We start from the raw sequence: 23991 nt of genomic DNA, 5'->3' as shown, positions 1-23991 counted from the left end.
CATCACCGATACAATGAATATGGACTTGAGCACGCTCCAGGAGAGAGCGGAGGACAGGAAGGCCTGGCATGCTATGGTCCATGGGGTCACGAAGAGTCAGACACGACTGAACGACTGACCAACAACAGGGGCCAACTGGCATCACTGTGAGGGCTGGCCTTTAAGATGAGACAAAATGGAGCGGGATGGTGGCTCCCAGGCTCCCTTCCCATCTCAGCTGCCATCCCCCTCTCTCTGAGAGATCAGCCACCCGGGAGCTGAAGCCCATGTTGGAAGTAGGCTCTTTTTATAGAAGATATTTGTGTACAATTCAGCCCACTAATAGGATTGGGCAATATCTTCCTCCTCTGAAGATCGGCCTTTTTGTGCATTAATGTACTGGGAAGTAGTGGACAATTCAGGAGCCTAGAGAATTCCTGAATTTTAGACCGAATATAGATCTGACCAAAGGAAAGTTGGCAAAGCAGTCTCTGAGAAACTTTCTGCCCATTTCTCCTCAGAGAGTGACATGCTCTCAAACCCAGAACTTGTACCTGAGGAGACAAGTTTGATAAGATTTGGAGTAAAATTAGTAAGACCTTAGAACTTGAAATATGGAAATTAGTCACCATTTCCAACTTTCTGGTAATACCTACCATCTCCACCACCACACACCAAACAACAACCAAACCTTCTGGTTGAAGAATTGGTTACTGGCTGTGTGGCAAATCACCACTCTACTCCCCAGTCTAGCCTGAAACTTGATTCCTGCAAAGAGTGTGTATGACTTGATGAATGGTGTATTTACTGGAGAGATCTGTGTACAGATGCCTACTTGGCATGGAGCATTCGGAGTGGTTTTGAGAAAATAATTTTCTTCTAGCCTGATGAACTTTAGCATAGAATGGCAACATCCAGCACAACACATGGAGAGTTTATAATGCCAGGTCAGCTGGTAGGCATGATGGTCTTCTGACACGAGTTATTGGGCTGCATTCCACATGGTTGTTTTCAGATGGTCATTCTGCCTTTCAGCTTGAAATTTCAAAACAAACACACCTACAGAGTTAGGTAACTGAGGATGTTTGTGTATCACTATGTGGTTGTCTGTTCCCAGCCAGATTTGGCATAGGGATAGCCATAAGAGAGCCACAGAGTGTCTTCTGTAGGCTTGATATCTACCATTTTTGCAAAACATCCTGGTTCAGGAGCCAGGGTGGCCTGACATGTCAAAGAAAGCATCAGCTAGCTGGCCTTGAAGGCTACCACGTTAATGTTCGGGGCCTTCCAGGATAATAGCAAGGGACTAATATTTCCCACCCATTTGGGCAGCAGGCCTGCAAGGTCTATATTCATTATAGAGGCATGAAATCTTTCATTCTCCAACCGCAGGTCTGCAAGGTGATCATCTAAGTGGTGGTGCACCTTACTACCCTTCCAGGCATTCCACATAGTAGAATGAGATTACTTCAGTAAACTGTTTTATCATATATGCCTTCAATGAGCCAGAGTAGATTCTTGCAAAAGCCACCTTATTCAGCTATTCCCACTCAGGATCCACAAACTGATTATCCATTCAATGGAGATTGATGTGGGTAAAGTGTGAATCTAAAAACTGAACTCATTCAGTCAGCACTGAGTTCATAAATAAGCTCAGCATGGGTTCCTCAAAGTGCTAGATGTCGACCGTAGTTCTCATCTTGGTTCTCAACAGGAAAATACTTATTTTTACACATCCTCCACATATACTGCACTTAATTCCAGTATTAACTTGTTCTATAGATCTCAGGAGAAGGTCTTGCCTTCTTTCTGCGTAAATCCCTCTTTCATAGGAGGAACAAGGGTACTATGTGGATGTTAAGAGCCCTCAGTTTCCTCAAGGTTCTAGAAAGTCTAGATCTTGTTCATATCAACTGGACAATCTTCTTCAAGTCCTGGGATTTGTGTGGCTACTTGGATAGGAGACCTTAGTCTGACTTATCCCACCCAGGGTCATGTCCCACTGAAAGGCAGAACTGTTCCCTGAACAGTTCTGCACCTTCCACAGATTATAGGAACTTACTTTCCAGTTGAATTAGCATATAAGACAGAAATCTGCAGACCTGATCATACAGTAGGCACTGTCGCATCACTACATTTGCCTTCTCTGAGGCAGCTTTTGGTCAATTTGTCCTCTGAAAAGTTGTATCTAGCATATGAGAGAATATAATCCCACCCTGGTGCTGTACTGCTTTCCTACATCCCAAACGTATAGATTGCCCCGCCCCGGAACCACTGGAGAAAGGAACATTTGAATTTTCAGTAAATTTATATTCACTGGTTCTGGGGTGAGGCACTCTTCCCATCCATATTTAAAGAGAGAGAGAGAGCATGTGACTGAGAATATGAACCTGATATGAATCAGAGGCAGAATCATGAGCCAGTAGCCTCTGCTTTCTTTTTAGATGTCTGAATTGTCAGCATCCAGCTTAAATATTTTGCATCCAATGGGATCTCTTAATGATTCTCTTTCTTCATTGTGTACCAGTTAGTGCACTTATACTGCCAAATGGCTTTCTTGTGTGTTTTTAAATACACTTTTCAGTTGTTAGGGCTAAGGGATTTTCTTCCACGCTCCAGGCTTTGTCTGGGATCTGAGGGGAAACCCCTCCCCTTGGTGTAATTTCTTGCTAGAGCCCTGTCTGCCAGCGAAAAGGAGGCGCCTCGCAAACCTATAGACTGCCTCAGTGCTGAGAATGGACATTTACAGTAAATTCAAATTTTCCTTTTCCTTCCATTATCTCCTCACCCAGCCATGATCTATTCATCCTGACTTTCACACTAAAAAGAAGTGTATTGAGAGATCTGCATCATAGAACGTGTCTTGACTATACGTAATGTGAGCCAAGCTCAGACTTGAACTTAACATTCTTATGCAGTGCTCAATAAAATCAGATTCTTAGGCTAACCTAACCTTTTTCTCCTTGGGGGAAAATATTGGGGTTACATTTCAGAATAGACAGTGGAAGGAAGGAAAGTTTGAAGCATGTGGTTGGAACACAGAAGGAACTGCTTTTCTTCTTGTCAGTTTTGGGATTTATATGCACTATTTTTTAATACAGATCACCTTATAACACTACCCCATGTGCAAAAATACTTAAAGTCTGTCCGGTACATTGAAGAGCTTCAAAAATTTGTGGAAGACGACAACTACAAGTAAGTACCATCCCTTCCTTTGCCCCAGTTCACTTCTTGGAAAAGTTGGCCTAGCTGTAAATTTAAATAAAATACTTAACTACTCCTGGCAGGGGCATAAGTATGTAAAATAAAAGCAGATTTGAACAGTGATTATATTGTCAAGGGTATGAGTGAAACCCCAGATGGATCTTGTCTGTAAGATTTAACCTCATTTCCAAAATAAGACCATTTTATAAAGATTTAAAATAAAAATCAGATAAGCATGCTTGCTGTTTTATTGCATTGCAGTTCCATGCTCTTAAACTGAAGAACACCTTGTGGATGAGACATACAGACTGGATTCAGAAGACCACTTTTTACATAGTGTGGCATTTTTGTAGTCATGTCTCATTAGAGATGTAAGTGGCTATTAGTGTTGTAAATAGTTTATCTTATGGTGGCATTAGCCAGAGGACTGGGGGATAGGGAGCAGGTGTCAGCAGCTCCCAAAACATCTTATTGCTGGAGATTCCAGAGCTAATCCAGATGCGTTTGTGAGGGCTCTGCTCCCTCCTTCAACGTAATGGAGCGGGAGAAGAGAAGAGAATTTTTTCGACCTAAAATGCAGGACTTGACATTGATCTCTTGAATTTTATCATGTTGGTTTTGGCCTAATATTCCAGATTATCAAGATTGTTTTGAATCTTGATGGATTCTTCATCTGATTCTTATATATTACATATATATCATACCCTTCCTCCAAAGAGCTAAGACCAGCATTTGTGTTCATCCCATGTTATCCCCATAAAAACCTTGTAAAGTAGGTTATACTGAAACAGAATGACTGGCCAAAGGTCAACCAGTGAACATGTAATTTGTAATTTCCACCCAGACTGTGTCACAGGCAAGCCCAGCCAGGGAAGCCTGCATATAATTGCAAACAGAAATTCATAATTTAAGGCTATATGGAAGGATTTTGTAACAATGTATAGTATTTTGATTAATGAATAAGTGCCCTAGAGTCTATCAACTCTACTTCTTATTAAGTTTATGGGTGAACTTATAGATGAATGGTTTTGAGGGGGTCCTTAGCTGTAGTATTCATAATGCTTGTAAATGCTAAACATTTGAATTAATGAGATAGCAATATAGGATGAGCTTGGATTATGAACAAATATAACATATGATTTTGACAGCCATAAGATGGCAACAATCCAAAAATCATATTGCTGTGATAGACAAAGACCAATTACTGACTATTGGAGATACTCGGAGTGTATTTTTCTCAGAATTCAGAAAATTGAATCAGAATTAAGAATTTTCAAAAAGGAATTTATCTCAACCATAGGGGAAGTAGAAAAAAGAATTGATAATAGATTAACAGCTCTGGAACAGAAATTAGAGGATATCGACAGAAAGAATGGGGAGTTGCAGGAGATAGGTTAAGGAGATAGCTAAGAAGAACATAGGCAGAAGGAAGTAGATAGGAGCACTGAGGAAATTACACTGGCATTTAGACTGCTGGAAAATGATTTTGGAAAGCAGAAATCTCTTGATAAGATATTTGGAACCGTGGAGGAAATAGATAATAAGATTAGGCGAAATAACCTCTGCCGTAGAGGACTCAAGAAGGGAGCTAAAGGTAGATTAAATTAATAGTGGTTTTGCAAAAAAGAATAAAGTCCCCAGGGATGTGTTGATCAAGTTTATAGATTTGGAATCATAGAATACAGTTATGGAAGCTTTTTGATCTCCGCAGAGGGAGGAAATGGAGATATCTATCTTGCTGACATATGACCTCTTACATTAAAACGAAGAAAGGAGATGAAAGTCATCACATGGCAATTAAACAAAGACGGTATTGCATTCAAGTGGGGATTCCCTTTTCAGTTAATAATTATTTATAGACATGAAATAATTGTATTGAGGACAGTGGAATTAAATAGCAATGAGGAGGAAGTGGTGGCTGAAGAACTGAATAATATTGATGGCCAGGAGGGCCTCTCTGACATTTACATATAAAGTAGGGAAACCATTGAAAAAGCGCAGGAACTCTAACAGAGCTAATAGAAAAAATTGGGCTTTTTTCTTGTTATAGTTCTTTTTCTTTTTCCCTTTGTATCTACATATAGATAGATGAATTTTTTAAAAAAACAACAACAGTGAATAAAGTAAAAAAAAATCAATAAAATAAATGATTTTAATAGTCCTTACAAATGGAGGAGAATAAAAAGGACCTTGGATAAGGACAATCCAGATATATGCTTTTTTCAAGAAACACACTTAAAAGCAGAACATGAAAAACGTTTTAAGACAATGTTGAATGGAATTATTTATCATGTATCTGCCTCTACCAAAACAAAAAGGAGTCATGATTGCCTATAGGAAACAACTTCCTCTTGTTATAAGTATAGAACTGAAAGATCCTGAGAGGTGTTATATTTTTTCTTAAAGAAACATTGGATGGGGACTATAAAGTTAACTTTAGGTTATATATACGTACCAGATTCAGAACAAACACAATTCTATAGACATTTAATTTTACAGCTTAATCATTGGATGGAAAGCAAGGTAACCTTAGCAGGAGATCCTAATGCCATTTTTAACCAAGTTCTGGAGACTACAACAAAGCATAACAGTTATATAAAAGTACCTCTTTTTTCCCCGAGATTGGTTTCACAATTAAGCTTTAACAGATGCATGGAGACATTATCATGTAGGGCAAAAAGATTATACATTCTATTCTTGTAGACATAGAACATATCCCAGGACAGATCATATGACCCCACTATTATTGAGTATAATAGCGGAGGTTGAAATAGGCTCATGGGTCTATGCAGATCATGCACCCATGAAATGTGCAATACAGCTTTTCAAGAAAAAAGATCTTAAATGGAAATTAAACATACTGCTCTTAAAAATAGAGGTTTTATAGATTAAATGAAAGAAGGTATTAAAGATTTTTTAAAAAATTGATGATCCATCTGTGACAGATGCTTTATTAGTTTAGGATGTATTTAAAGCTTGGTAAGAGGGCAATTTATTACAGCAGGAATATGCCAGAAGAAAGAGCACCATAGAAACTGTAATATCATTTTGAAAGAAATTCAAGAAGCAGAAACAGAGCATAAAAATACAGGTGCAGAAAGCAGTTATCAGAGGATTGACACAGCAAATGATAAACTAAGATTAATGGATTGCCTACTCAGCTGCTAAAGCAGCATTTTACTAAAACAAAGAATATTTGAATATGGTAGCAAGCCAGGGAAGTACTCAAATCTCTAGAAGGATAAAAAAGATAAACAGAAGATAAGCTGTATGCAAAAGCCACATGGTGACAGAGTATGTACAAACCAAGAAATTACCAGTGTGTTTGTGCTCTTCTATGAGAGCCTATATAAATCTAATAATCTCTCTGAAGCAAAATAAATAAATATAATTATTTAGATAGTACATATGTAACTAGGCTTAATAGGAACATCAGGAACAATTAGAGGCCAGAATCTCAATTGAACAGGTTAAATCTGCAATTAAAATATTAATATTGGTAAAGCACCAGGGCCAGATAGGATTATTGGGGAATTCAATCAAAACTTTGGTGATTTTCTAACCCCAAGACTGGTTAAAATATTTAATGAGGCATTATTGAGAAAAATGATGCCAACACTTAGAATGAAGTACATATAATTATGATCTATAAGCAAGGAAAAAACACTGAGAAACCAGACTCTTACAGACCAGTATCCTTATTATAAATTGATGACAACAAGAATGGCCAACAGAGTAAATTCATTTTGGGGAGATTATATAACAGAGGACCAAACAGGCTTTATGAAGGGGAGGCAACCTGCTTGGAACACTCGGAAAATAATAAATTTGATGGTTCATATACCAAGTACAAAACAGCCAACATCATTGTACTTTGTAGATGCTGAAAAAGCATTTGATTCCATTGAACTGAGATTTATAGATAATGCCCTCAGGTGATTTTGATTTGTAAAACCCATGTTATCTGACTCAGTTTATTTACACAGCAGCAGTTGCTAGGATTCTGATAAAATAATACAATGACACCTATAATAATACTACAAAGAGGTCTTAGACAAGGATGCCCATTGTCACCATTACTTTTTAATTTATGTACTGAAATCTTGGCTCAACAGGTGAGACAAGAAGGGGGCATAAAAGGCTCTACTCTAAATCAGTATGAATGTAAACAATGCTATGTGCAGATAATACTGTGTTTTTGCTGCAAGGCCCTATAAGATCAGCTAGAATTCTCAAAAATGAGTTAAATGAATTTGGAATTTTTTTGGGTTTGGGGTTTAAGACAGCAAGAGAACTGGGGGACTACACTGTGTAGTTTGCAAGCAGGTTGGAAAAATTCAAATATTATATTTCCCAGGGAGTTACTTTCTCATATGCCCATCTGGCAGATAGAAATGTTAATCTGTGCCTTCCCTTTTTCCAATAATTGCAAATTAGAAGTCATATTCAAGAAGCAATTAGGGGAATAGACATGGCTACATAAGAACATAAGAAGAGCCATGCAGGATCAGACCAAAGGTCCATCTAGTCTAGCATTCTGTTCACACAATGGCCAACCAGCTGTTGACCAGGAACCCACAAGCAGGACACGAGCACAACAGCACCCTCCCACCCATGTTTCCCAGCTACTGGGGTCACTGCCTCTTGTACTGGAGGTAGCATTTAGCCATTAGGACTAGTAGCCATTGATAGCCTTTTCCTTTAGACCTCATACTTCTTTTGAGAAGTTATTGAGCTTGAACATACAGAAAGGATCATTGTCCAATGTATATAAAATATTAATAGATATATATGATAATGGAACAGAATTTAACATAACAATCTCAGAGGAGCAATGGAATTATGTCTTTTCAAAAATGTATAGGATGTGCTAAACGAGATTGGCCTTGGAAGGCCTTCTGTCTGTCCCATCAGCTAGGACAGCTAGGCTGGTGAGGACTAGGGAGAGGGCCTTTTCTGTGGTGGCCCCCACTCTGTGGAATTCCCTCCCTAGTGAGTGCCACCATGCCCACTCTTTGATGAGCTTCCACCGGGCTTTGAAAACCTGGCTGTTCAGGCAGGCATTTGGGGAGGGTTAGGGGGTTTTTTTTAGAGCAAAGTTGTTTTGTTTAGTTGACTGTGTTGTATTTTGTGTTGTTATTTGTATTGTACACCGCCTAGAGTGGCTGGGTACCTGGCCAGTTGGGTAGTGAATGAACGAATGAATAAGACTCCTAGAGAAAATTTCTATAAAATAATATATATGTAGTATTATCCACCTGCCAAGATCTCTAGGATGTTCCCAGTGGTAACAGGTAGATGCTGGAGGAACATCTGCCAATATATGGTGGCATTGTAATCCTGTTAAGGAATATTGGGAGAAGATAATGAACAGCATCAAGGAAATTACAGGCTATGAGTTACAATTAATCTCAACAACTACACTGCTGGGTGGTATTAAAGATCCGATCCCTAGACATTTAGTGGTGATGGTGAGTTATATGTTAATAGCAGCAAGGATTCTCTTAGCAAAAGCTTGGCGATCAACATGTAAGCCATCTCTGGTACAATGGAAAAAGAAGATTTGGACCATTATGGCGATGAATAAAATAACTAGTTATAAGTTGTTATGGGAGGGAAGAATGAACTCCATCCAGACTTTCCCAAAAAGTTGGATACCATTTATCAATTACTGGAATTGGGTTTGACCAGGTGATTTAGAAATTATAGATATACTATATATGTATTAAGTTGAAGTATTGTAACTGTCTTGAATGATTATATTGAGAAACAGAATAAAAATGTATATAAGGAGAGGTTTATCTTATGGTACAGCTGTAAGCTAATATTCTTTGACCTAAACCTAAAGGAAAAATGGGGATTGCCCTGTTAGTGCTGGCTGATAGTTGGACATATGTAACAAGCTTTTCACAAGACTGTCAGTACCCCTATAACCCATAAAGAAAGGCATAATACAATGTGCTTGAGCAGAAGAGGACAAGGGAGCTTGACATAGATCCTTTGAGGTTCCCGGGCTATGTTGGGACCTACCCCTCATCCCAAGTGCATAAAGTAGCAAGATCAACCCCCTGCCACTGCTCAAGTAAGGAAGTATTTATGTAGCTGTGATGCAGAAATTATGGTCATAGAAATTTATGCTGTTGACTACAAAATTAATCAAAGGCCTATCTATGGTGGCTACAAATGTTTCATGTTCTTGCCTAGGGAAGTCTGAAGAGATTGCTCCGTCCAGCTTGACAGGAAGAAGGGTACAAGCTGTCAGATGACAGCTGAGCTACCTACCCCAGATCATTCATACCTGGTGCCAGGAGAACCAAATTTTCCCAGATCTTATGCTTTTTGCAAGTTGAGTTTTTAAAAGATCAATAATACTGATTGACTTTTATTCTAAGTTTCATGATTTTCCTGGCCAGGAAAAGCAGGGAGGGGTCTGTTACTGGTAGCTTTCCTATCACTTCTGCTTTTGGTAGACAGGCAGGGAGAATGCTTTAGGAAATCTTCCCATAATATAGCTCATTACAGCTATAAACATGAAGGTATTTTGTGCCTAAAGCAATACAATTAGCAATACAATTCTATTGGAAACTTGTGGTCCATAGATCTTCCATTTCTCTCAATAGGAAATATCTCTGCCACGGGGCAGTGTTTCAGGGTCTGCGCCTGGTGCTGGGCCAAAGAGACAGATGAGGAGTGCTGTTGATGTACTGTCCACCCTAATGCCCAACAGCTTCCCTGCTCAGGCTGGCTGAGATGGTCTCGGATGTGGTGTTGGAGACCGTTTCAACCAAGGCTGCCTTGAGTGGCCTGGCTTGAGACATCATGGCCTCCATGGCAACCATGGGGTTGGTACAATGTGTCATCAGCTCAACACACAGGGCAGGACATGCCCTTGATTTAGTCTTTGCATTGCACTTTATCACCAAGATAGTCACTCACCAGACTTCAGGATGGGTTCCCCCAATTCGTACTATTCAAGATACTCGAGAAAATACAACATAAATTTGAGATTAACAAAAGGAATGCAATTGACAAAATTGTTACTATAAAGGTAGCAGGCAAGATAGCTTATTGGGCTGAAAGCACTGCTGTTTTATTAATGTGGTTCCTCTGTAACACCGTCCTGCATTCTACTTGCATTTCAAAAGTTAAACTGAAACATACTAAATAATCTAACTTCCACTTAACTTTCTCCTGCAAACTTCTTAAATGTGGAAAAGCTAAGTCTAAAGCATTACTATGTTCCAACTTCAGAAATAAGACCATGAACCCATAATAAGAAAATACTCTATGTTCTAATTTCAGAAAATAATAGTGCTATAGAAGTCCATGGTTACCAGATTCCTAGGACCAATGGTCCAGCGAAGATCAGTTCTTCCAGGTTTCCACATGAATCTTCTCCAGACTCTTTACAGGGCCATTTGATCATTTTAGGACCAGGTTAGCAGTTTGCAGCTTCTTTAGAATCCAGTCAACCTTTTTTTTTAACCCTTTTTAGTACCAGATTAACAAACACATCCCAGTCTAGAGGGGTTTCCTGGGGAGGAAGTTAGTATTCTTATGGGTCACAGCGACTCCCCCTCCCCAACCATCTAAACTAGGTTGATGCTGCACTGAATACCTGAATGGACAGAGCTGGGCCAAATTGACCCCACGTAGCTTACCCACCCAAGTTTTGATGATGCATGCCAGATCTGCTCCCTCATCCATAATGAAATCACGGATGAGTGAGGTCAAAGTAGGAACAGACCTGCCATTAAGCAGGAACACCACCATATGAGAGGATCCAGTAGGCATGCCACCAGATACTTATGGAATTAGGGAAGGATCAGCAGAGGAGATGGCTGGCACCTATTTGTATCCTCTGAACTGCTTCTTTCTCCTTCTCCCTGTCCCATGCCATCCTCAACCTGCAATCACTCCTATAGGGGCACCCCCATTCCCCTCCCTGTCCCTTGTATCCAGACATAACTCACTGAACAATGCACACACATGTGCCTTAAAGACACACACATACACCCCAACCCACCCAGAGGATAAAGGAGCACTAGCCCAACAAAACTGTGTAGTCAAGGCCACCATAAGAACATAATCTTAAAGACCCACCCACAAGGTATACAAGGTGTGCATTCACAGGTAGAAAGCCAAGCCCTCACCTTGGCTACTCTTCCCCATACTCAACTCTCACTAGAGCTTGGGCTGAAACCCAACACCTGCCAACCTCAGCCACTCTTAGCTCTCACCCAGGAGAACCCACAACTAACAGCCCAGATAAAACCATTCAGTCCACGGGAGGACATGCCCTTGGTGATATTGGCAGAGTGACAGCTCCTTGGAAGCAGGGGATCAGATGTACCCAATTCCTGGCTATCTGCAGTCTCTCACTTTGGCTCATGTCTTGCCTCCTGCTGGCCGCTCAGACTTGTACCTTTGTCCAGGCACAAGCTTTATATTATCTGAATGGGAGGGAGATGAAACGGCCTGAATCAGGAGCTCCAGATGAAATTTGGTGGCCAAACATACCCTCCAACTAGCTTCTCCCCCATCCTGCAGAATCTATCCTTATTTCATAGCTTTAGACAGCAACTAGAAAAACCAAAGCAATGCTGGTCTTTTTGCAGCTGAAAATTCTCTTTGTTTATTTTATCGACATGCTTATTTTTTGGATCAGACTGAAAGCAGATATAGGAACAATGATGTTTTTATACCAGAATCCTGCTTAATGTATCATGTCTTCCAGATGAAAAAAAAAGTCTGCCAAATGTTTTTGATGCAGCTTATCACTTTTTTAAAAATATGGGGATGGGATTTTTATCAGCATACTCGTGGCAGGATGTGCGTGTATAAATGTGTGTATAAGCTCTTGTTGCCTTTTTTCCATCTGCTGTATAGATTGCCTAGAAAAAATGAGTGTGTGGTTTTACATTCTAAAAAGATAGACTGCAGACACTTAGATGTGGAAATCAGTTTGATTTTGTCATGTATTCATGTCCAAATGACACAGTATATTAAGAATGAAAAGACTTTTGAATCCCTAGTGAGCCAATAAACTTCTTACAAGATGTTAAGAAAAGCAAGTAGCAGTACAGAATTACTTTGCCAACAAGAATGATATGCTGCATCATTGGACACCCACCTACCTGTTCCAATTCTTTCTTGCAGGATGCTTAGATGCATTTAGTTTTGCCCCCACCTCCTCATTAACTTTTTCACTGTCTCCCACTTCTTATCTAACAACTTGTTTGTTGGGGAATTGTTTCGTTTCTATTTATTGGTTTTAAAATATTTATATCTTTAAAACAACATTATAAACAAAAACACTTTTAAAAAAACCCAAGAAGGAGAACTTGGGCATACACTTCTGATAGTCCCTTCCATGCAATATTCATTCAAATGAAGTATGCATGGTTAGGAGGACTCACATGGGAGATATTCTTGGGGAATAGTACCTGTTCTTGTTGTTGTTGTTGTTGTTGTTGTTGTTAACTTTCCAGTTTTCTGTGGTGTGGATTGGAGGCACAGAAGCATTCTCTATAGCAATCATGAAAAGTGAATAATTGCTGTGTGTGTGTGTGTGTTGTGGGATGGTTCTTAGACGTGATGCCAGGGACTTAACTACATTGTCTAATTTAATTCTTGGGAGGGTTTCACATTCATGCGATATTAAGATTATATATAGAGTAGTTTTTCATTAGCTTGAATATTCTGTGTGGAACAGAACAAAACAAAGGGTTTCTCTAAATATTTAGGGCTATGACACAATACTTGGAAGTGCTACAGAACATGAGTAATTTAAAAAAAAAAATTCTTCCTGAAAACAGTTTTAATCTCCATAGAGGGATTGCTAGCAACAGTGAGCAGTATTTACATACATTTTGATAGAGGTCATCCAGTGCGCTTCCTTTTGATCTGCATGTTCATTTCCTGAATAAATATGCTCACTTTCCACGCAAAGATATTAAACCTTAGGCACCTAGGAAGACTGTAACAGGAATCAAAAGAAAGAGCAAAAGGGGTAAACAAAACAGAACAGAAGTGGACAGCTAAATTGCCCAAAGTAAGGCTGACCTTTCTAGGCATTTCTTTGGAAGAATACAGCCCCCTACACTGCCATGTTTGTTGGCTCAGCAGTGCAAGTTTTTCTCTGCAGGTGGTCGTAGAATGGCATCCAGACTGTGTCCTGTGCTGGGTGTCTTTTCTGTCTCTAGTTATTCCGAAGGTGTTTTTTTTTTAAGTATTCAGCAAAAACTCTTCCTCTTGGATAACTCAGTCCACAGACTATTTGGTTTTCTCCTGAATTCTGGTGCTGTGCCAGGATGTATTAGCCCTGTAGAGGTAGCAAGAACATTCAGGCCTTATAGGGGGAAAAATGCCTCCTGTCAACTCTGTCTTTTCATGCCTCTTTTTATTGAAACAGGAGCATTAGTTAGACTCAGGAGGAACTACTTCTTATCCTTGGCAGAATGTAAGATTTGTCCTTATATAATGTTAGTCTTTTACAGGAAATATACTGGAAAAGTCCTCCAGTTCTGTCTTTTCAGACTGAAAACTCTCTCCCCTGGTAGACACACACACACACACAAAGATTTTTCCCTCATTCAACTTTGTGACCCCATAAACATAACCTATTTTCACAGAATAAAATAGTATTGACCCTGCCAATTTGCTTATATATCTTAGTCCGTTTTTGCATCTATGCAGTCTAGCATTTGAGAATGACGGTGTGGAAGCTTCTTGAGCATAGACAGAAGCCAAAGTACTTGTAGGCCCATCTTTCTGGCTGGCTGGTGCAAATGCTTACTACTCAGAGGGTTACTTTACTCAACCACTTTGTAGTTGGCAGACCATATATAATGTAGAATGAGGGCAACCCCTCGCAGGCTGTACATTTACACAAATGGGGCCTCATTTTCCCCATGTGTTCTATGTTAGGCAAGCCTGCTTTAGGCACATTTTTGAGATGGTGCTGAAGAGAAGGCCTGTGGTTTATCATTATTTTTAGGATGTGACTGATTTTTTCTCCAATACACAGCACCCCACTCATATGTTAAACGTAGCTCATATGCCCTGCCCGGAAAGCTTCAGTTTCTCTATTTCCACCTTGACTGTCCCCTGAACAGCTGCAGAACAAATCATCAGCTAGTGCCTATGTAAGCAATACAGCTCTTGAAATCGTGCTGACCTTGGAACATTCATTTCTTTCCATTTCTTCAGTCTTCAGACTCCCAGTTGGATTCCTCATTCTCCAGGTTTCAAACACAATCAAGCCTCCATGCCCCTAACTGAAAACTCCAAATTGGCAAGGCTCAGGGAACTGTCTCCTTGACTGCTTTCCCAGCAACATGAATCTCTTTCAGCTTTCCCACGAAGCGTCTTCAAGCTTATCCTCGTTACAGAAACAAGCACACTGTAGAAGCTGAAGCAAGCAGTATCCTTGACCATCAATCCTGTGTGGGAAAGGGGTTGTCTCCCCTCCCACAACCACACAGTAAGCCTGGGAGAGGGGACTGGCTACTGCTTAATCTCCCCCGGGGACAAGAGTGTCACCTTTGCTGTCCCATTGTTGGTTCCTATATGACTGAATAATCATCCTCTCTTCCTGGTTATAGTGCCCTTAGGGCTCAACTGTGGAAGACCCTCTCTTCTTTGGCACTCACATTTTAAACCCAGAAGCATGGGAAGAAATTCCCCCTAAAAGTGAAATGATAGCAGTCCTGTGGGCTACAGAAGTCCTCAGGTGATGCAACCTATACTACCACCACAGGTCCTATTGTTGCATCCCTCTGTATTACAGAGGCTGAAAAAGTGTTCCGGATCTTCCTCAAAATATCTGTAAACATCTTTGCAAAATTTAGATTGGGGATTGTAAGGGAGGTAGAAAATCTGCATTTATAAGAAAATAAAGACGTCTGCTGTTGTCAAGGAAGCAGGTGTGAATTAATTGTGCTTGGGAAGGAAAGCCCTAAACATACTAACAACCCACCCTCCATTTCCAACTGTTAGTGTTGTATAAAGAGCAAACAGTGTGTATAACTGAATTGTTCTTCTCCAAGTAGCAAATTTACGCTTGGTTATATTTAGAGTTCCATTCGTCAGAGTAATCTCACAAACCACTGTTAGCACTTCCAGTCAGAAGTCATGCGAAATCATTGCCCTTTCGTTTGTTTAATTGGTTGCAGATGCAGGACTGTTAAGAATTAACCACTGTATATGACAAGAAGAGTAATTAAAACTCTTCTCTCCCAGCTTCTCATCAGTTTACTTCTTCCACTTTTGTTCATGCTCTCTGAGATTGTAGAGTTCAGTTTCAAAATAGCCATTGGAGCAAATGCCTTGATTATCACATTAACTGCTTGCTCTATTTCTTCTCACTGCTTTTTTACATGCAGCAGAGGACAACAGTAGGTTCAGCTCCACAGTTTTGTACAGCACAGGAGGAAAGTTAGAGCACAAATATGGCAATGAACTACTCTCACCTCTGCTTTGCTAAGAAGAAAAGAGAAACTCTTGTTTAGAAGCCAGGTTCTGTTCCCCATGCACTAGCCTCAGTTTTTCATTTTATTTCATTTCTGTACTGCCCAATAGCCAAAACTCTCTGGGCAGTTCATAAAAATCCTCACAGTCCAACTCAGATGTGACGCTGCCAATCTCTTGACCATAGTGAAGTGGTTGGTAGCTGGTTGTGGGCTCCTAACCCCCCCCCTTTCCCCAGTTTGAATTCCCTTCACCTCCAATTGTCAGCATTAACCAAGATGCACTTGTTCCAACCATGCTTAATGTTAGTGGGGCTTGCAAAATAGCTCCAAACACTGGCTAAAAGCTAACCAAAGTTTGTATCAATTCAGATGTGTTTAACCTTATACAAGGACACCAAGGGAAGTGGGGAGGATTTCAGTCCTGGCTGTTGCCCACTGGGACCAGTTGGGCAAATGGCAGGTTCAAAAAGCAAGAGAAAGAAGTTAACTACATTTTAAAACTGGATTTTCTCAATGAACCAGGGGGCCTGCCTGCCTGCCCCTCCCCCACACACACTCACACACTTATTTTAAATAAGTAAAGACACACAGACACACACGGAAGGAAGGAAGGAACCAAGCACTCATCCAGCACGCTGTTGTAGAAAGAAATGTGGCTGGCTCTGAGACTGCTCAGGTGCAGCAGCAGCAGCCAGCCAGCCCACCCACAAGGTCTCCGGTTTCACTTGGAGCAGGAGCCAATTCAGTAGCCTTCCTCCTTCAGATAGAGCCCCTCATGATCGCCCAGGACTTGATCCCCTCCCTTGGAAAGGAGGGGTCATCTCCAGTTGGCTGGCTCAAGGTGGGACCTGAACTGAGGAGCTTTTGGAGGGGAGTTTGAGGGTGTGCGAGCCCTCCAAGTAGCCTTTTGTGAGCGCACCAAGCTGCCAGCCAGGAGTTCCTTCCTCGCCCTCCTGGTCCGTACCATTAGCAGCTGCCAGTGCAATATTGCTGTGCTGCACTCTGTTTATTGATATATTACATTTATATCCCACCTTTTTTCCTCCTTAAGGATCCCAAGGCAGCGTACATAATCCTCCTCCTCCATTTTATCCTCACAACAACAACCCTGTGAGGTGTGTTGGGCTGAGAGTCTGTGACTGGCTCAGAGTCACCCAGTGAGCTTCCATGGCCAAGTGGGGACTAGAACTCGGATCTCCCAGATCCCAATCGAACACTGTAGCCACTACACCACACTGGCTCTTTAATTTGCAAGTAAAGCGAGGAATAAGGAGAGAGGGGAGGACTGAGGGGATTAGTGGATCACAGCACCCCTCCCCCCTGCCCCACCCCGCTCTCTGATTCCCACCGCCACTGGTTTAGACGGATGTTTACATTGTAGGTGGATAGAGCTGTACGATGAAGCTATTGGTGCTTTATCTGCTTTGAATTGTCAGTGGTAATTTCTTGATATCCACTGTGTGTTTTTTCCTCTTCAGAATTCATAAACAGTAGTTAAAAAGGGGGTGTTAAGAGAATCGTGGAACATGATCTTGAGTGTACATGCAGATTTTCACAGTGACTCTCTCTCTCTTTTAATTTGCTTGCCTGGCATGATTAGGGGTATGTCTCAGCCAAATGCCTAGCAAATTTTTATGTGTTGAACTCTAAGCACAAATGATAGACGAATAACGTGCCAGAGGGTAGTGTGCCATGCTTCCTCACCAGGGCAGCCATCTGGGAACTGAATTCTACTTCCTCAGCTCTGAAAGTTCAAGTAAGACTAATGCCAAATCAAATATCAAATGGTTTCTCCATAGATTTTCCTTCCTTTTTTCTATTTAACAAAACAGCTTGCTGAGTTCCTGACTAAGCTATACACAAAAGCATAGTGAGAATGAAAGTGAAGGTTCCCCAACAACCACAGTGGAAGAAAGTTGAACTCTGTTGAAATATTTGAGAAGTTGTCAATGTATCATGCACAGTTCTTTGCTCAAATTTATTTGGGTGTCAACAGTTTTCAGTACCTTCGTTTGTTTTTTTCTTAAATTTAAACAATGTAAGCGAAGTACATGCTATTGTCCTTATATGTTTACAAGTATTCCAGTAAAAATGTCTACATAATCATAGAAAAGTAATAATAATAATAATAATAATATATAATAGTATAACTTTTATATCACATTAAGTGTGCTTTGATTTCCCCCCTCAAACATTCCAGGTCAAATACTTACGGTGTACTGGAACAAAAATTAATATGGGGCACTTTTTTTAGTTGTGCTTACTAAATACAAGTAAAAGAAACATGCTAAATTCGATCACTCTGTAGGGCATCAGAAAATTTTCCGATGCAATCTGAAAATTTTCTCATGCAAATCACCTACTCTAATTCACATAGGAAGGCTTTCTGATTCAAAATATCCCAGAAACCCCACAACACTGTTCAACAGTAACAACAATGAAAGGGTAGGCATAAGTAATGGTTAGAAAGAGCTGGAATGTGGGAACTAGTTTCTCTTCAGTTATTGGGGTAGGTAATACGACTGAGGGAGGGGCTGTTAAATATTGTAAACTGCACCCAACCTCCAGGATAGGACAGGACAGATTTTTAGATCAAAAGAGCCAGAGGCAAGGGCATCATCCTAGATGGACAAGTGACCAAAGATGCAGCACAGCGTACTGCAATCCCCAGCCTGAAACTTTGGTTTCACCAAGAGTGATTCCCTGAAATAGAAAATAGACACATGGGCAGCTCTGGAGTACTAGGCTTTTCATGTATGGTACAGATACATATTATATAAAACATTCATAATGGTTTAGAACTTCCAAAGGCCGAAGGGTTCAAAGAGAATCTACACCTCAAAAAAGATGAATACGTTCATGGTGATGGAATATAGCAGGGATGGTGAACCTTTTTGGGCCCGAGAATCACATCAGCTCCAGGCTACTGCGTAGGGGCTGCATGCCAGCAATGAGTGTGGCCACCTCCAGTGCTGGCATGCTTCCCTCTGCTTGCTTGCCCAGACACACACACCACATGAAAAGGCACGAACTGCCCCTAGAGGAAGAGATCACTCTCTTCCCTCATATTTCCTTTCCATGTGATAGGCCAAGAAAACACAAATGACAGGAATGCTAGGCAAACAGACATACAAAATGCCTTCTTGAATATACAGGAAAATTGCCAAGTTGGTGCTAGGATTACTTCCGCATTAAGTATCCTACATATGACTCATCAAAACCCATTTAGAATGGTTCATGAAATGCAGACACACATTTATTGGGCAGTTTCCAAGTCTGCCCACATGCCAGCTAGTACAAAGGGGAGCTAGCAGTTAAAAAAAAAGCAACCAGAGAATAGCAGAAGCACTCGTTTCTGGAATGGGGCATGTTAGCAGAGCATGAAGAAGGAAGCTCAGCTGATCTGTCCTGATCGAGAAATAAGTGTTTCCACTTGTTTTGGGGTTTGCTTTTTGAACTGCTAGCTTTCTGTTTCACAAGCAGTGGGTCCCGCTTGTGCAACAGAATGAGCAGGAGGACAGTAGCAGTATTGGATACTGCCCATTACTAATAGATGCATTTTTGTTAAAGCATGGTTTTGGAAATTTCTTGGATCCCATGTAATTGGGACTTTACAGTTGTAAAGAAAACAAATTTTATATATTCAATTCATTCTTCCACCACCTTAATTTATTTTAATTGGTATAAAAATGTGACATCCTAGTCTCAATTATTTATGGGAAGATTTGGACACAATTTATAGCTTACTCTTCATTTTATTGCAGGTCGTACCCATTATTGATAAGAATGAACAGAGTGGGTTGCCCAAGGCCAATCTGTGACAGATGAGCCACATTGGTTGCCTTCGTTCTTGAGTTTGACAAACCACTGCATGAGCTGTCCCCTGCTCGAACTCCACTTAGTGCAAAATTATATGGCCAAATTATAATGAATTAATCCGTGTTGAATGATACAGACAAAGATTGGATTCACATGCAAAATCAGGTGACTCTCCTTTCCATCAGAGTATGGAAACATGCACTTGGGATACCATGTTACACTTTCCATTGCACAGCATTTTTCATGCTGCTGTTTGCACTGTAGTAACAAAATAGCCCAGTTCAGACACAATGCTAAACCATAGTTTGTTGAACAAGGAAGAACCTGGCTCTTAGACATTCAAACAAACTACAGTTTGTTTAATCAAATGTTGGTTTGCTCCCCCCCCCCCATGACTACCTGGCTGCTACCCCAAAACCTTTTGGGCTGTCTGAGGACTGGTTCTGAAACTGAATCCTGGCCAGACAGATGCCCTGTGGGTGAGTGGTTCCTGAGTCCGGGAGATAGGCTCAGTGCCTGTTCTGGATGGGGTTGTACTCCCTCTGAAAGATCAGGTCCGTAGTCTGGGGGTTCTCCTAGATCCATCACTATTGCTGGAGGCCCAAGTGGCCATGGTGGCTTGAAGTGCCTTTTACCAGCTTCGGCTGGTTCGCCACTATGGCCTCTCCTGGACAGGGATAGCTTGGCCACAATGGTACAGGCACTAGTAACCTCAAGAATGGATTAGTGCAATGCAATCTATGTGGGGCTGCCCTTAAGGCTGGTCCAGAAGCTGTTGGACTTGGCTCTTGTCAGGAGCTGCCCCTTTCCATCATGTAACCCCTTTGCTGGGGGAACTTCATTGGCTGCCTATTCACTACCAGGCCAGGTTTAAGGTTTTAATGCTAGTGTACAAAGCCCTAAACAACTTGGGACCAGGATACCTGAGACAGTACCTTCTTCCTTCTCAACGTGCCCGGTCACTGAGGTTGTCAGAGGGCTTGCTTCTGGTGGTTCCACATGGACCTATGGCCTGATTGGAGTCCACCAGGAGAAGAGCCTTCAGCATGGTGGCCCCCATTTTTTGGAATTCCCTGTCCCTGGAGGTCAGCCAGGCATCAACACTATGTTGTTTCCAGTGCCTCCTGAAAACAGCACTGTTCCAGGAGGCATTCCTTAATTGACCAGTTACGTTTTTTGTTGGCATTGTGTTTTTTAAACAAGTATAATCTTAATGTGATGTTTTAATCTTTTTATTATTTTACTGTGTGTGTGTGTGTGTGTGTGCGTGTGTGTTCACTGCTCTGAAATCTGTTCTAGATATGGAGCGGTATAGAAATATTGCAAATAAATAAATAAATAAACTCTTCTCCACACATGGCATCCCAAATAATATGTTCTACCACAACCAGCAATCTTTTGCAGCACCCCTGAAGAGTCAGCACCCAACATCCTGAACCAAACCCAGAGTCCCACCCTCTCTGGTAACTTCGGTCTCCCCCTGTGGCCGCTCTTTCAGTAGAGACAAGTTTTCTCAGTACTAAAATTCTACTGATGGACAAGCAGAAGAACAGTTGTTAACAATAACTTGGGCCCTTTGGATATAATAGGAGAGTGGGTTGTGCCACTGCAAACCGTGCAACAGAATCCATTGAACTGTTGGTCTAGCTTATTAAGAGCAAAGGGTTGCTTTAAACTTATGTCCCTCCCAAGATAGACTGGAGTAAAAGCACCTGTGGTCCCCTTGCAAGGTTGCTAAAGAGCTAGAGCTATGCCTGAGGATGGTTTTATGGAAACAAAACAAGGAGAGGTTTCTTACATATTCTGTAGAGGAAACCGGCGAAACATAAAAGGGGAGAACGTCGATTAAGACACTGGATAATGAGACACAGCTAGTGATAGAAGTGTGTCTTGATTCATGTTCCCTGATAGTTAAGAATGGCCTTTTATTCAGTCAGACCATTGGTCCATCTAACTGAATATTGTCTACGCTGACTGCTAGCATCTCTCCAGGGGCTCAAGCAGGAGTCTTTCCCAGCCCTATCTGAAAATAGTTATCTTCAACATCCTGTGTCTTGCCATGCAGACAGTTCCTTCAACACTGGGCAGTGATCTTGACCTGTCCCATCAGCCATGGAAATCTAAGACCAAGCAGTCTTCCTTTTCTGCTTTCGAACCTAAAAAGAAGAAAAAGAATAAAGGGGATAAGCTTACATCTCAAAAAACTCCAGTTGAGACCTTACCAAACCAACTTATGCCAGTTGCTCAGGATTCTCTCTCTCCCTCTCTCTCTCTCTCTCTCTCTCACACACACACACACACACACACACACACACACACACACACCAGTCCTGGAGAGGCTGAGATAGCTCCTTCCTTTGTTCAGCACGTGGACCAGCACCAAGTGGCATGAAAGGACTTGGGTGGGTCAACATTGGAAGGAGAGATCAGGGACTACACTCCTCCAAGATAGACCAGTTGCTCGCTCTGTCTTTCTGATTCTTGTACTTAAAACCAGGGTCTGTCCTTTCCACAGCTGCTCACCACACTTCTATCACTCCTGCCTGAAATCTAGGTCTTCTCCCAGGTCTTTGTCATCCAGGGACTATTACTATTACAGCCAGTTTTGGCTACAAACCTAACTCAGAATATCCCTGGGACCCCATCCACAGGGAGCCCTGTCCGTATCGATTATACCATCAGGACTGTGTATCGCCATGGGATTCCTGTAGATCATACTCTGAAGTATGATCCCTGGCCTTATGGGTCTCATTTTCCTCAGGAATGAGAATGCTTGCTACCATCATCACAGGAGTAGATCTCCTTTTTGACATTGTAACATCTATGTCCTTGGTACTGAGGCCTCCTGTGTCAGCTGCTGCACTGCTGGTATTGTCTACCTTGGCCTTGACTAAGTCTCCCAACACAGAGATTGTTCCTTCATCAGTTGCTGACAATTATTTATCGAACTCAGAGTCCCCTCTCTTCAGATATCATCTCTAACTCTTCACCTGACATCACTATTGGGGACCAGACTCCTCTTTCACCCACAGAGGAAACAATGGCTTACACTGAACAGCTGCTCAATACGATCAAGGCTTTCAGCCTGGAAATCCAATAGCCCCTGCCTCCCATGGAGGACCCAGTATTTCAGTTGATTCATGCAGACACTACTGCTCTTGTTGTCATCCCTATGTTATCTGCTTTGCTCCAGGTCACTAGGGAGTCATGGGACAAGCCTTCCATGACCCCTACACCTAGGTGGCTGCAAAATTTATATAGGGTGCAGTAAGAAGATTGCAATTTCCACTTTAAGCATCCAGACCTGAATTCCATCATCATGGAGATTGCTCAGAGGAAGTTATGACAGATGCCCCACCCTGCCCCCAAAGACCCCAAGGGCAGAAAGTTGGACAGTATGGGAAGAAAATGATTCCACTGCGGCCCTCTCTCTCCACATAGCAAATAACCAAGCTTGAATGTCTTAGAATTAACATTTCCTTTGGGAAAAAGCATTGTCCTTTTTCATAAGAATGTAAGAAGAGCCCTGCTGGATCAGACCAAGGGTCCATCTAGTCCAGCATTCTGTTCACACAGTCACCAACCAGCTGTCGACCAGGATCCCACAAGCACGACATGAGTGCAACAGCACCCTCCCGCCCATGTTCCCCAGCAACTGGTGTACATAAGCGTACAGTCATCTTTCAGATGATAAGAATGAGAGAGAGCAGAAATCTTCTAACATGAGTCCTGTTGCCTGTTTAAACAACAAATCCATACCTCCCGACATATGGCAGATTGTGATTCAAAGACTATGGCTTGTGCTGTCACCTTTTGCCAACATGCCTGGCTATGCTCAGCGGGGCTAATGCAAGATGTTCAATCCCATATCAAAGCTCTACCATTTAGTGGAGTAGGCCTCGCTGGTGCTAAAACCAACAATGTTCTGGACAGGGTGCAGAAGCTCTGCACCACAGCATGCCACATGAGCCTAGGCCAACAACATTCTCTCTTTTCCATGGCAGAGGCCTGGGTTATGAGCAGAGTTAGTTTACATTTAAGGGTTTTGGCAGGCTATAGTTCAGGTTACATTAGGATTGTGTCATGACACTGTCTCCTGGGCACCTGCTTGCTGCAGCATGTGCTGTTAATGAGTAAGAGTTCAAGTACAGGGTGGGTTTGACATGGTCACTGGAGGAAGACAATCTGCAAATCAGCAACACAGGTAAGCAACAAAAGCTGAAAGCTGAATGCTTGCTAGGTCAAAGGAGATCTTAAAACTGAGGGCGCAGTTTTAAAACAAGCTTCATACATGCAAAGAAGGATCACAATAACTACGAGCTATAAAACACCAAGAGTCCCAGTGACAAGGAAACCTAACTTCTTATTTTGGAACCAAGGAAAAATACTAACATTTTTGCAAGGTTTTCATGGGGCTCCCTGGGATCTTGCAAATCAACACGGAGTCCTAGGAATTTGAACTTTTCCAGTACTGTTAGCACTCCTATCTGGAGTGTGACAACAGCTACGACCAAAC

At 41.6% G+C, this 23991-nt stretch overlaps 1 protein-coding gene across 3 annotated transcripts in view; it reads left to right on the top strand.

The window, feature by feature from the left end:
• Positions 1–23991, top strand: part of RALGPS1 (Ral GEF with PH domain and SH3 binding motif 1) — a 310289-nt gene that overhangs the window by 231619 nt on the left and 54679 nt on the right. For all 3 annotated transcript variants that reach the window (XM_084821508.1, XM_084821507.1, XM_084821506.1), the window contains exon 11: positions 3081–3174. In XM_084821508.1, the coding sequence (XP_084677634.1) occupies positions 3081–3174 (94 nt within the window). The remainder of the gene's footprint in view (positions 1–3080; positions 3175–23991) is intronic.

This window comes from Heloderma suspectum, chromosome 14 (genome assembly GCF_057233095.1).
Source record: "Heloderma suspectum isolate Gila_16-S chromosome 14, 16-S_ref, whole genome shotgun sequence".
Classification (NCBI taxonomy): domain Eukaryota; kingdom Metazoa; phylum Chordata; class Lepidosauria; order Squamata; family Helodermatidae; genus Heloderma; species Heloderma suspectum.
Note: the sequence above shows the minus strand (reverse complement) of the source record. Positions and strands in the feature narration are given on the sequence as shown.